Genomic DNA, 12,764 nt, shown 5'->3' on the forward strand with positions numbered 1-12,764 from the left:
GCTGTAATATTAGTACATCACACATAGGTCTTTTGGCAACTTAGGGTGCCTCTGCCTAAGGAATACATTGTAGTTGCAACAATTAGATGATTTATGTATTCATTCTGTTTTGTAAAGGGCTACGTTTAGTCATTCAGGTAGGTTAAAGCAGCGAGGATGGCACATAAGACAAATGTTAAAAAAAAAGAAAAAAGTGGCTGTGTTTTACAGTCAGGACCCCTGATCTGTGTACTGCACTAACAGTCCAAATCCGTATTGCCCAATTAAGCGCGTGGGACAAGTTCCCTCCCCTTCCACTTTAGAATACACATATGAACTGCGATCCCATAACAAACACGAGGATGGGTCTGCCTGACAGATCCGAGCCGCGCGCACACCTCTCTCTCCGACAATGACGGACCAAAAATACCGATAGCAAAAATAGCGCACCTTGGCCGGTGCAACTCTGAGTGTAGCAGCGTGCAGCGCCGAGTCCCATTGGGAGGTCCGCTTCAAGGCAGCGGTGAGTAATCTCGCGCTTCACACGGACTCTGTCCTCCATCCCAGCCCTGTCAGAGGAAAGGAGCCGCTTCCTGTTATTCTGCGCTCGCCTAATTTCTCATTTAAATGCTGGCCCCGGCTAATAGGGGAGCGGACTCTCAGGATGGCACTCCGCAGAGGGATGGGCGGCTGCCACTGTCTCCAGCTGCCGCTGCTGCTTCTTTGGGGTAAGAGCGAGCGCCTTTAGAGAACCCGAGACTTTTGTGGGGGGATGTTTGTAGCTGGACGGTGGTATCCAGACTTCTGTCTGATGTACTGCCGTGCTGAGTGGGTCTGATAGCGGAGTTCCGCATGGTTCTGTGGCGCTATAAAGGTAATAAAAGTCAGGTTTCAGATTTCACCCTGCAACAAGCATGCAATACCGATTCGTGTTCGGGCGCGGTGGTGAGCGGACTGGGGACCCGCGGGGACGGGGGAGCAGGGGTGCAAACAACAGACAGCATGCAGACACGTGTAATTTGTCCGTGTTTAGTTTACTTATTGTCCTGATTTTGTAGTTGTTTGCTTTGTTTGGTCTTTCATGCCATGTGAATGAGTGTGTTTTCTAATATAGCACTTAGTGCGAACTGTACCGCGTCTAGGCACTCTTTATTTAAGCAGTGCGTTTTTATGCATTTAGATGTTCTGTGAAGTCCTATGTGTTGCCTTTCGGCTATTAAAGGTACAAATGCAGCTCGATGAGAAGAAGCGAAAGTTTAAGGTCCATCTTTGTATAGTGAGCAACCATGGCCGATAGTCTTCAGTTAAGACCCTTGTTCTGAGCAGAGTGCAAGTAAAATATGGATAAGGGTACTGATGCGCAACAAGATAAAGCGAAGCGAGTTCACAAGATCACACAGTTTAGTCAAGTAGGAGAGCTGGGACTCACACTTATGTTTCAGGAGTCTAAAAAGTCTGAGACTTAGCTTCTAGACGGCACTTCCTCCACATCTGCTAATGGGTGCTGGTATGGCTAAATGCAGCATGGAGACAAGCTAATTATTTCGACCAATTTACAAAGAACGGGTTCGATCTTGCTTTCAAGTGCATTTTCCTCTTTTGGGAAATGCTTCCTATTTTCTGTTGCATAGAGCATGGGCTAAAGCATCCGTCTTATGGGGGAGCATGTATAGCAGGACTGGGTATTTGTTGACAGCATTGGTTTTGCACACGAAGCAGGTTTGTTATCTGGATCTCAGTGCACTCACCTATGGCCAACAACTTGGTTCAAAAGACAGTACCTCGAAAGGGAAACGCGGCCCATCAGTACAAGCGCGGCCCTCATACCATCCAGGAGAGATCAGCGTGGCAGGGTGAAAGCAAATCTGCATTCACGTTCAAACGTGGAACAGCCCCAGTGCTGGCTGTCCTTGTGGCCACAAAAGGGCACCTTGTTTTCAAGCTTTGCTAACGGATACCCTTCGTAAAGTCTTGCAGGTTAGCAAATGTTTCGCAGGCAAGGCTTCTCAGATTTTTGACAGCTCTCCAGCATCAGAAAATACATGAACGTTTTACCAGTCAAGTCCAATTATCAATTGAAACCAAGATACATTATTGGACGTCAATAAAATACGTAGAGATAGCAGCAACACATTGCATCCATCTATCCAACAACCCATCCATCCACCCTAACTCACTCATCCACCCACCCACCCACCCGATAAATCAACTTAACTCATCCATCCACCTATTGAACTCACTTATCACCCGAGTCACCAATGAAACCAACACATTCATTCGTCCGTCCATCCATCCATCCATCCTTTCCTTTCAACTCACCTATCCGTGAAACTCACCCATCCATCTATCCATCAACGGAAACCATAGATCTAACTAACCACTCATTTCTTCACTTTCAGCCTAGGCGTCCACTGACCCATCCATAAACTACGTGTACATACAGAAGATGTGCTACTGGTGAAATACAAGATGGTCATGTCAGTTTTCCAGGCATGGGTAACGAGTGTAGAGGCTATAACCTGACCTGCCGTTTGGATCAATTGAATATTCATTTATCTTATAGTGCAGCCCAGCACCTTACACCGTTCACACGCCTGCAGAGAGAATGTGTGCACTGCTGTATGCCACCTCTGAACTGTGTGCGTGATTTTCAACCAAATGAGTAATGAAATGAATATATTAACATGTCTATTGCATGTTTGATTATTATTACTGCATAATCAGCAATGGCTTAAAACTAGTAACTCAGTGAAGTCACGTCATACGTGAGACGTACATAAATGAATTCATGGGTTTAAACACAAACCCAATTTTGCCTTAGCCTCAGTACAGACTGTGATTACAAAATATAGCTGTCACTCCATTTTTACCCATATGAGAAGGATGAAGTGGGTTAGAGGGCTGACCCCGTGGTGTACATACTAGTCTCTGCAGCAGTCCCTTATCCACTTGAGCTAGATGAGCTAGATTAGAAGCTGACCAGCAATATTTAGAACACGCTGTCAAGGAATACAATTGGGATTTTGTCAGGAACTTCAGTGAAGACATCTGTAACAAGTTTTCTCACGTTGGCTCTAAGTCAATGCAGTACAATACTAACTTGTAAAAATCCAATGTGCCATTTAAACACAGGGATAAAGGTTGTTACGAAGGGTTAAGGTACAGGTTAGTAAAATTGATAGGATTAGAGTAAGAACAGGGGTCAGAGTTCAGTTTAGGTTTAGAATTAGGGTGCAATTAGTTTTAAAGGTACAGGCACAGTTGTCATGGGTGAAGTTGGTTGAAACGCCTGTCTTCGTATGACATAATCATCGTGTCCTAAATATTGTTCTAATGGGACGATACTCAGACCACAATATCATTTGATATTTTTGTGTTCGATATGTGCCATATAACTGCTGTTTCACCTGCCCAGTTAATGTGCTCTCTCCCACACGATTCCACATAAAAGTGCACACCTTTCTTTTAACCCCTCTGACATTTATTTTAACTTCTTCCCAATGTGTTGGCTAACGTGTTCTGCACGTCACTGAAAGACCTTACCTCAGCCATAAAATATATCACTGCTTAAAATCTCCTTAACAAGAATACATGTTGATGTCTTTTTTCTTTTGATACTGCCGCCTGTACAAATTTATTCTGGAGCAAATACATCACATTTTAGGGCGTGGGACATTTCCTTCTGAGGTTTCTGCCACCAAACACCAGAAACATGGTCACAGGGACCTAGAGGCTATAACAAGGTTCAGTTCATCGTGTACTCTGTGATGGCGAAGATGCCATTTATGCAGTGTTTAATTTATTTAAAAACATTAAGCACAGGGGCTCAAAAGTTTTCTTAGGTGTCCAACACTGATGTTGCCGAATGCCTAGGTTGCTGATTATCAAGGCTGTCTACTCTTGATTCCACCTCATGCTTCTGTCGTGCACTTCCGGTCTCCTTATCTCACCCCAGCGGCTTCTTTTGCATCCCTGAGTTCTCCCTTTGTCACTGGTTTTCTATCATTCTCTGCCTCATTCTTTGTCCCTTTCCTGTCTGTCCCTTTCCTGTCTGTGACTGTTTGTCATTATGGGCCAAAGTCTAATGATGAAAAATAATTCTCTCGCTTGTGTTCCCATCTGGAGGGGACCTTGCCTGGCAATTCGAACTGAACTATTCCTATTGGAGCAGGATTATTATTATTTTTTTTAAATATGTTTTTATTGTTTTACCAGCCAAGTGGCAACATTTAAATGAGATACAAGAGGTTACATTATGTTTCAACATACATTATACATGTAATTATTACTTATGCACATTCTGCAAATCCAGTATGAGTGCACAATTACCCGAGTTGGGTTCTGAGAGTTGTGTTTCTACACACGAGGTGTATTCAACATGTGCGTAGTTATTCAAGAAACAAGATACATAGAGAGAGAGAGTAAGATAGGAGCTGAGGCGGTTCCGGAGGGCCTAGACCGAGGGGAGGGGGTACCAGCAGGGGGAGGGCCCAGGCAGGGGGGAGAGCCAGCCGTCGCAGGGGCAAGAGATACCCTCCTCGAGCTGTGCAAAGCGATTACGTGTTCATCCCTGCGACAACGCCCCACCCACGCGCAGCCAAATCGCCCCCAGGCCACAAGGGACCAGCCCGCTGTTAGCCGTGGGTCGCCGCGCATGGGCAGCGGGTCACAATAGTAGAGACCAGCAGGGTACGAAGTCCCTCACCCCCAGTGCCCATCGGAGCCCATCAGGACTCCGACGATGCTCCTAGGGGCATCTGCGAGGGGCATTACAGTTTTATATTGGTTCATCTTTTTTTTTTCCCCTTTTTTCTTCTTTCTTCCCCCCCCTCCCCGTACGCCTCAGTCGATCTATATGATACTGTTTTACTGTGGTCATTGATGTGATATCCATTATCTCTTACTCATCTGTTTAGGGAGGGCGTTCATCGTCTTTGTTTTCTGCGTCTATCAAGAATAGGTTCCATACCTCTAGGCCTTTAACTAATATACCCCTATCTAGTAAATTCTGTAGTGTCTGTGTTTCTGCTTTGGTCCATCTTATTACCTCTTCTCGCCACAGGGCAATACTGGGAGCGCTAGGGGCTTTCCATTTCATGGCAATGAGGCGTCTATACAGCACCAAAGCCAGGGCAATGCATTTATATGTACGTTTGCGTTTCTTGGGGTGGGGTGTTATGCATAACAGGCACACCTCAGGAGTAGGAGATAGTGCGGTGTTTGTCAATTCGGCTAGTAACGTTACTATCTCTATCCAAGTGTTCCGGATCGGGGGGCATTCCTATGTCATGTGATAGAAAGTGGCCTCTTCTGTGTCACATCTGGGGCATGTTTGCGGTGATCGGGGAAACATGCGTGTTATGCGGTGTGGTGATAGGTAAGTCTGATGCACATAATTAAACTGTGTGTATCGGAAGCGGGGATTACGTGAGACCTCGCGAGTCATTTTCATCGCTTGTTCCCATGCGTTGGGGGATAGTGGTTCCGGTAGCACACGATCCCATTTATTTTTTGCTTGTACCTGTTTGTGTTCAGCTTGGGTTGTGAGGATGTTGTATATGTTCGATATATTTGATGGGGTGATCGTGGTCCCCAACAGCTCGTGAAGCAGTGGGGAGACATCTGGTTCTGAGTTGCCCTTTCTCCAGTATTCTCGCATTACCTGCCTAACTTCTCCGTAAGCTATGAATCCTCCCCGGCCCAGCGCGTGCCTGTCGGTTAGTGCCTCATAGGTTTGAAGTTGTCCATCCTGATAAATATCTCCCAATGTATGTATGCCCCTGCTACCCCACGCATTCAGGCCCACCTTGGCTGCTATTTTTGCTAATGTCAGGTGAGCCAATAGTGGGATCCTCGGTGAGTACTGCAGAATTTTGCGTTTTGCAACGCGTATCGGCCCCAAGCCCAGTGTGCAGTGTACAGCAGAACGTTGTTAGTGTGTGCTGGGTCGGTTCGATTCATGAGGTATTGCATTATTTCTGTACCACCGAGCTCTAGTGACACTCTCTGAGTTTCGGCCCCGGTTGGATTACCGACCCATGTGGATATCCATTGTATCTGGGCAGCTGCGTAATACGCTTCAAATCTGGGGGCGCCCAGTCCCCCCAGCCTGAGCGGTTGGAGCACTTTTGTTAATGCGACGCGTCTACGACCATTGCCCCATATTAGATCCGTTAGTAAGCTATTCAGTAGTCTAAAAAAGGAGCTCAGGAGTATCAAGGGTAATGCCATAAAATAATAAAGTAGACGGGGCAGTACTATCATCTTTGCTATAGCCACTCTGCCCATGGGGGATAGTGGGAGTGAGCACCAGAAGGGTAAAGAGCCCCTTGTTGATCTGATCACTTGGCCAAGGTTACCATCTCTAAGGTCTTGATTGTTGTGGTATATATTCACACCTAAATATTTGAATGTTGTGTAACACCATTTCAGGCCACTCGGGCCCGTTAGCGTTCTCGATGCCTCGGGGACCGGGCGCATAGGGAATATGCAGGATTTTGTCCAATTCACTGTTAACCCGGCCACCGAGCTAAATTTTTCCAGGAGTTCCAACAGACCCAGAAGGGTTCCCGTGTGATCTCGTAGGAAGATCAGCGCATCATCCGCATATAGTGATACTATCTGGTGTGTCTGGCCGTCCAATATGCCCCATGCGGGGGCCATTATGCGAAGGCGGGTGGCCAGAGGTTCAATCGCTAATGCAAATAACAGTGGAGATAGTGGGCATCCCTGTCTAGTGCCTCTACTAATGTTGAATTTTTCAGAGATCGTATCGCCCGTCTTAACCCTGTCAGTGTATAATATTTTCACCCAGCTAATATATACTTGCCCGAAGCCCATCCATTTGAGTGTCTCTGTTAAGAAAGGCCAACCTAGTGTATCAAACGCTTTTTCTATGTCCAATGAGACTGCGACCTGTTGATTACCCTCTACCGGGGAGTTTCTCATTAGATGCAGTAAATTCCTGATGTTGTGGAATGTGTTGCGACCGGGTATGAAGCCTGCCTGGTCTTGATGTACCGGCTCTGATATATATGGGAGCAGGCGATTAGCTAGTATTTTGCCAAGTAATTTGCAATCTGTGTTTAGTAATGATAATGGCCTATATGAGCAGACGTCCAAAGGGTCGCGGCCTGCCTTCGGTAATACTGCTATCAATGCCTCACGACATGAGTCAGGAAGTTTGCCTAGTTCCAAAGCTTCCTTTAGCATTGCCAAAGTAGGTGCGTTTGTAATCGCCAGGTAGGAATACATGAGCGAGGTCTGCCCCATCTTATTTGTACTATGAGTGGGCAGTGATCTGAAATTACCCTGGCGGAATACTCCGCTCTCGTTATTTTATGTGTTAGATTCTGTGAGGTGAGGATGAGGTCTATTCGGGTATGTAATAGGTGTACTGGGGAATAGTAGGAGTACACTTTTTCGTGTGGGTGCAAGTGCCTCCATATGTCGATCAGTCGACGTTCTTCCATCCATGCGTCCAGTATTTGGGTGTTTTTCATTGATTGGGCGGTCGCAAGCGGGGGGGGGGTGATCTGTCTTTTTCTCCCCTATTGGAGCAGGATGAAGCAGATTTCCCTATGGCTCATCTCTGTCAAGAGTGGCATAGTGGGTGAAAAGCAATGAGCTGTGATTGCCAGTATCTGAGATTAATACATTCAAGCATTCCTTCTACAACTTTCTTGTTTGTTCTCTTTTACACCTACACTCTCTCCCACAGGCAAATACCTGGTTTCATCCTTGGCCTCCCCCATGTCTCATACCACATAGAAATAGAACAGCAAAGTCAGCTTTTTTCTCAAATCACTGAAAAAAAAACGAAACTCTTTAAGTCCACAGACTACCTGAAAACAGCTAAACACATAATTGTTCTTTCTAGACCACAGGAAGTGAAATCTATCCTAGCAGGAGTGTCCCAATCAGCTTTAGCACCACTTAAGGCAACTCTACTCTCAGTGTCCTGTCAATTTACCACCTCTGGAAAGTTCAATCACATCACTCCCTTTTTCTGCCAGCTTCAATAGCTGCATAAACCTGAGAACCCAGTTCCAAAACTGTTGACTTGTTAACAAGGTGATTGATCTTCACACTCTCTTCAATACCTGTCCAATGTGTTACTCTTCTCTGGAGGACTTGGGGGCCTCAGAAACTGTTGCTCTGAAAGCCTCCAGAATCAGAGTCTTTGCTCAGAAGTGAACTTACACTGGAACCCTGACCTCTCCTTTCCACTCAGCATCAGGACTCAGCCCCCTCACTTCAAGACGCACTTAAACACTCATGCCTTCCTCTTTTTCATGAACTAACGAATATTCTCTTACTAATACATCAATTATTTTCCCAGCTATTGATTCTCCATTCAGCTGTAATCGTCTGGCACTTTCTCTCATCTGCAACATTCATATGACTATTTGTATGTTTTACTGTTTTCCAGTTTTGTAAAGTTAAATAAATCTCCATCATCAGTTCAGAAACAGCAGTCAACCAAAAACATCACGGGCATCACTCCACCAAAATGCCAAGATTAGAGGAAGTGACACCACATACTGTTTGACCTCCAGTGACATTACATGGTTGAATCCTTGCCCCACCCATAATGCTTGAACAGACTCCTATTTTCTGCAGATGGGCTAAGAGAAGCTTAATATGTCCTTCCTTCCACAGCTATAATGACCTCTAAGACCAGGGGTAGCAACAGGGGGCGGCTCCTCCATTAGGGCGGAGGAGTGTCCCCTCCCTGCCAGCAGCGGCAGCTGCAAAACCTTTTCAAGAAAACAATAATAAACTGTGTTTATTATCGTTTTCTTGAAAAGGGGCGGGGCCACAGTGGTGATGAGCACTTGAGGGAAGTTCACAGGGCACTCCCCTCAGAGGGCATGTGTGTTTGGCCGGCTGTCTCGGGCCAGGCAAACACACTTGCGCAGTAGGCTCTCTCCAGCCCGGCAACACAGTTGCTGGGCTGGAGAGAGCCTTCATAGGCTCCCAGACTGCCTGGAAGCACCCTGGCTGGGTGCTAAAAGCTAAAAGCAGCATCAGGATTGGCTGCAGGGCAGGCTGGGAGCCTATGCCTGCAGTCAGCAGAGAAGATGCTGATGGAGCGGAGCGGTGCAGCGCGGCGAGGGCGGTAAGTGTAATTTTTATTTTTTACAAATTTGTATTTACCTTCTCCCTCCCCCCTCGCATGCCACCCCGCCCCGCCCCTTCTATGCCCTGCGAGACGCTCATGGGCAGCAAGAGCAGTGGAAGGGTTACTGAAGGACAAACTATGGGTAGCAGCTGGCTTGCTCAATTTGATGTTCACTGAAAACATCTGACATATTACTCACATCAGCCAGTCTCAGTGCCAGAACTTTCCGACAACACAAATTAATCGTTTTGAAGCCAGCCCATGTGCCAGGCGCAAATATCTCAAGATCGGTCATCAACTGGCACTATGGAACCAGCTGACCAAATAGACTTAATACACTTGAAGCAGCCTAAGGGAGACTAATTGAAGGTGACTCAAAAGCAAAAAATACAGATAATTATTTCATCAACATATACCTCGCATAGATCCAATGAAAGGCATTAATAACTTCCGCAGTCATCTTCTTTCTTGAACCAATAGGACTGTGAACCTATGTTTTCTTCTCCAGGAGAATAAGAAAGCAGTTCTACTTTTTTAACTTTCATACATTTTGTAATGTTTCCTGGTGTACCTATTGGTTTGCTCAGCGCCTGACTCATGTAGAAAACGGTAGCACGTTTCCCAAAAATGATAACTCAGTAAAACTTACATCCTTCCACTTTTTTGTGAGGTCCTTTCCGCCGCGCCATACTGAAATTCAGAACAATGTGGTCTTTTGCAATAGCCCAGAAGTTAATACATTCTCATTTGGAGATGCTAAAAGAAGATGTGTTTATTTTGGGGCCTGTGGTTTAAAGACGGAAGGGACAATAAAGAATACTTTTTTCAAAGCGAACACTTTCCTACTGTTCTTCCATCCAATCTCAGTGTTTCAGCATCATTTCTTCAATTTCGAGAAACAAATGGCAATGTCTGTGCATTTATTTTGCTCACCGCTCTAATGATTGCCTTTTAGGTCTACTTCCATTTTTGCTAAATTGACTTTTCATTCCGTAATTTAGGGAAAATAAAAGATAGAAGTATTTAATGCTGTGTAATGTGTGAGAGAGGTTCTGAAAGAGACATTTATACCTTTGGAGTATAAATGCAGTGGAGGAGCTAAACTACATCCCATTTAGTGAAATTGCCACACTCTGGGTCATTACTGACACTGTCTCGAGCCCTGAACATTTCACCCACAAATTAACAGAATCATATGCGTTAGTCTAATTATTTCAATGGAAGCAAAACAAGACTACAACACCCAGAATCAGTTAAGCTATCAATGAAAAGTCAAGGAATATAAACAGTGATCATAATGATGGTCTGTTATGACCCGGCGGAGCTGGTCACACTAATTCCATGGGCTCTAAAAAGGGCTCATATGATAAGATCTGATAGAAACTGAGGAGCAATAAAGAGAAGATCCTCAAGGTTGTACTTCACTGGGAAAGTCACTTAGCAAGAGTGGTGCAGGCACATTGGTAAAAGCATTGGATATAGGATTGGGACGGACATGGTGACTGGCAGTAGTGCGATATTTCAGCAAGAGCTGGAGACTTAGTAGCGTCTACTGAGCTGTAGCAGATAGGGCTGATGGTTACTAAATTTGACAATACCCCATCTGCCTAATTACAAGTGGCGTAAGATATAATGTAATTGTAATGAGGGCAGATGAGATGTTCATCACATTCATCAAGGAGTAACCCATTCACAAACTCAAAATTAGTCCCACTTTCGTTGCTGCAACCTACTTGAATCTTGGAAGGACTCATTAGGAATATCAGCATCACTATTATTTTACAGTGCTTAAAAATAAAAATACCCTAGCAAGTACTACATAAAACCAAAGTAACCCTTTTTAAATTAAAAAAAAAAATACATTTGCAATGGAAGCTAAAGTTAAATGAGTGAAGACTACAGGACCTAAAGAAAAGTCTCAAAAGTATTGATACCCACCAGTTAGAGTGCCTTTTAAAAAAAAACAAATACAACATAGCACAAAGCAAATACTTTATCTCACAGAAAACTTGCATTATGGGCACAACAGTGGATAAATAGCACCCTGTAGCACAGTAATGAATGTTCTTATATGTTGAATATGCATGCCTTCCATATTTGTTTAGAGGAGTGCATGCAGTAGTTTTTCCTGTGTGAATGTGGCATCTTTTGTGGCCTGCACACGTTTGATTGGCTCCTGTAAATCTTATCTGCAGATACCCTAGAATGTACATTTGTTTCTGTGAATATCCATTTATAACTGCAAACACAGGGCCTCATTAACAAGAATTTGACACACTGGCCCGATACGTCAGATTTCTTGCGCTGCCCAATGATTCCTTAACAACGCCATGGATGCGCTATATACACTATACAGACCTCCATGGCACACGATTTCACAAATGCGTCAGAAATTCTGACACATCTGAGGTGCTAAACTGACGCATTGTTGGAGATCAGTGTCAAAAAAATGATGCTACTCCAGCAATGCGAGGAAGGCTCCCATAGAGAAAAGCCCTGCATCAGTTTAAGGAGTAGGCATTAAAATTCTAATGCAGTGAAGTCGCAGAACGACGCAGTGAAATGTAAATTTCACTGCATCAGTTCTGCCTGGCTTTTCCCGAGGGAATGCTTACCTTGCATACATTATACCTGGCGCAGGTATAATGTGACAAAAGGTTTTACAAACTGACACATTGGGCCCAATACGTTAGTTTTCGAATGTGGAGAAGTGTAAGGCACTGCTTGCGTCACCATTGCGTAAAACAAAATTATGCAACGTTGGCGCAATGGCCTTGTAAATGAGGCCCATACTTCCTTAGGTCAAATGCAGATTACTTACAGTGAATCTGCATTTATTTACCTGAATAAACTGGCATTACAGTGAAAGCATGTTGACTGGGGCTCAGTTTCATGTGGTCTAGCTACTTAGGGCCATATGTACGAACACTTTTTCCCACAGACACAGAATGGGTAAAAACCTTTGCTACATCTGGCCCTTAATGTGGTAAATGTTCCGGCTTGAAATTGATTTATTATTTCATTTTGGCTAACTAGTAACAGGACCTGTGAAACTTGCCTCAATAATAGCTTTGTGGAGTACAGTGGATACCTTTTTTCAGATACCCTCTGAATAGGGATTTGTTTTATTTGAGCATGCCCAAATTACAAATATGTTCTGGACATGTTTAAAGTGCTTTTCTCAAATGGCGGTGCCGATTTTTCCAATTTTAATGCCGATGTCGGATAAGTAGATTACATGGGTATTTAAATCGCTCTGCAAAGAAGCCCATGTTAAAATAGTGCTGTGATAAAAAATAATATTTTGCTACTTCTTTATTAGCATTTGGTAACAGGTTATACGTAGAAGATGCAGACTGTAAGTGACAAAAAAAGATCCTCAAAAACAACTCCCAACCCAAATCCTGATACAAACTAGTGGAAATAGGGAAAACATATCAGCTAGGTAATGAGCACTGAAAAATATTCCACACAGTAAGTTCTTGTTCGAAGTTAGGCACCTTGCACATCATCAGAAAAATTGTAAAGCCCATAATCATGGAGGGTAACATGACAGATTCAGCATTTTCTTGAACTATTGCAATAACAAAGAGTACTTTGCCTTATACGTAGGTTTGGTGTGCATTTGGGAGCAAGTCTGCTTCTCCATCACCAGGAGTTG

At 44.3% G+C, this 12,764-nt stretch overlaps 1 protein-coding gene across 1 annotated transcript in view; it reads left to right on the plus strand.

The window, feature by feature from the left end:
- The first annotated feature begins 331 nt into the window (after window positions 1-331).
- The window catches only part of RAMP2 (receptor activity modifying protein 2), a 123,642-nt gene continuing 111,209 nt past the window's right edge, over window positions 332-12,764 (plus strand). Inside the window, exon 1 of the mRNA XM_069237727.1 lies at window positions 332-707. Within this exon, the coding sequence (XP_069093828.1) occupies window positions 644-707 (64 nt within the window). The 5' untranslated portion in view covers window positions 332-643. The remainder of the gene's footprint in view (window positions 708-12,764) is intronic.

Source organism: Pleurodeles waltl, chromosome 6 (genome assembly GCF_031143425.1).
Source record: "Pleurodeles waltl isolate 20211129_DDA chromosome 6, aPleWal1.hap1.20221129, whole genome shotgun sequence".
NCBI classification, from domain to species: domain Eukaryota; kingdom Metazoa; phylum Chordata; class Amphibia; order Caudata; family Salamandridae; genus Pleurodeles; species Pleurodeles waltl.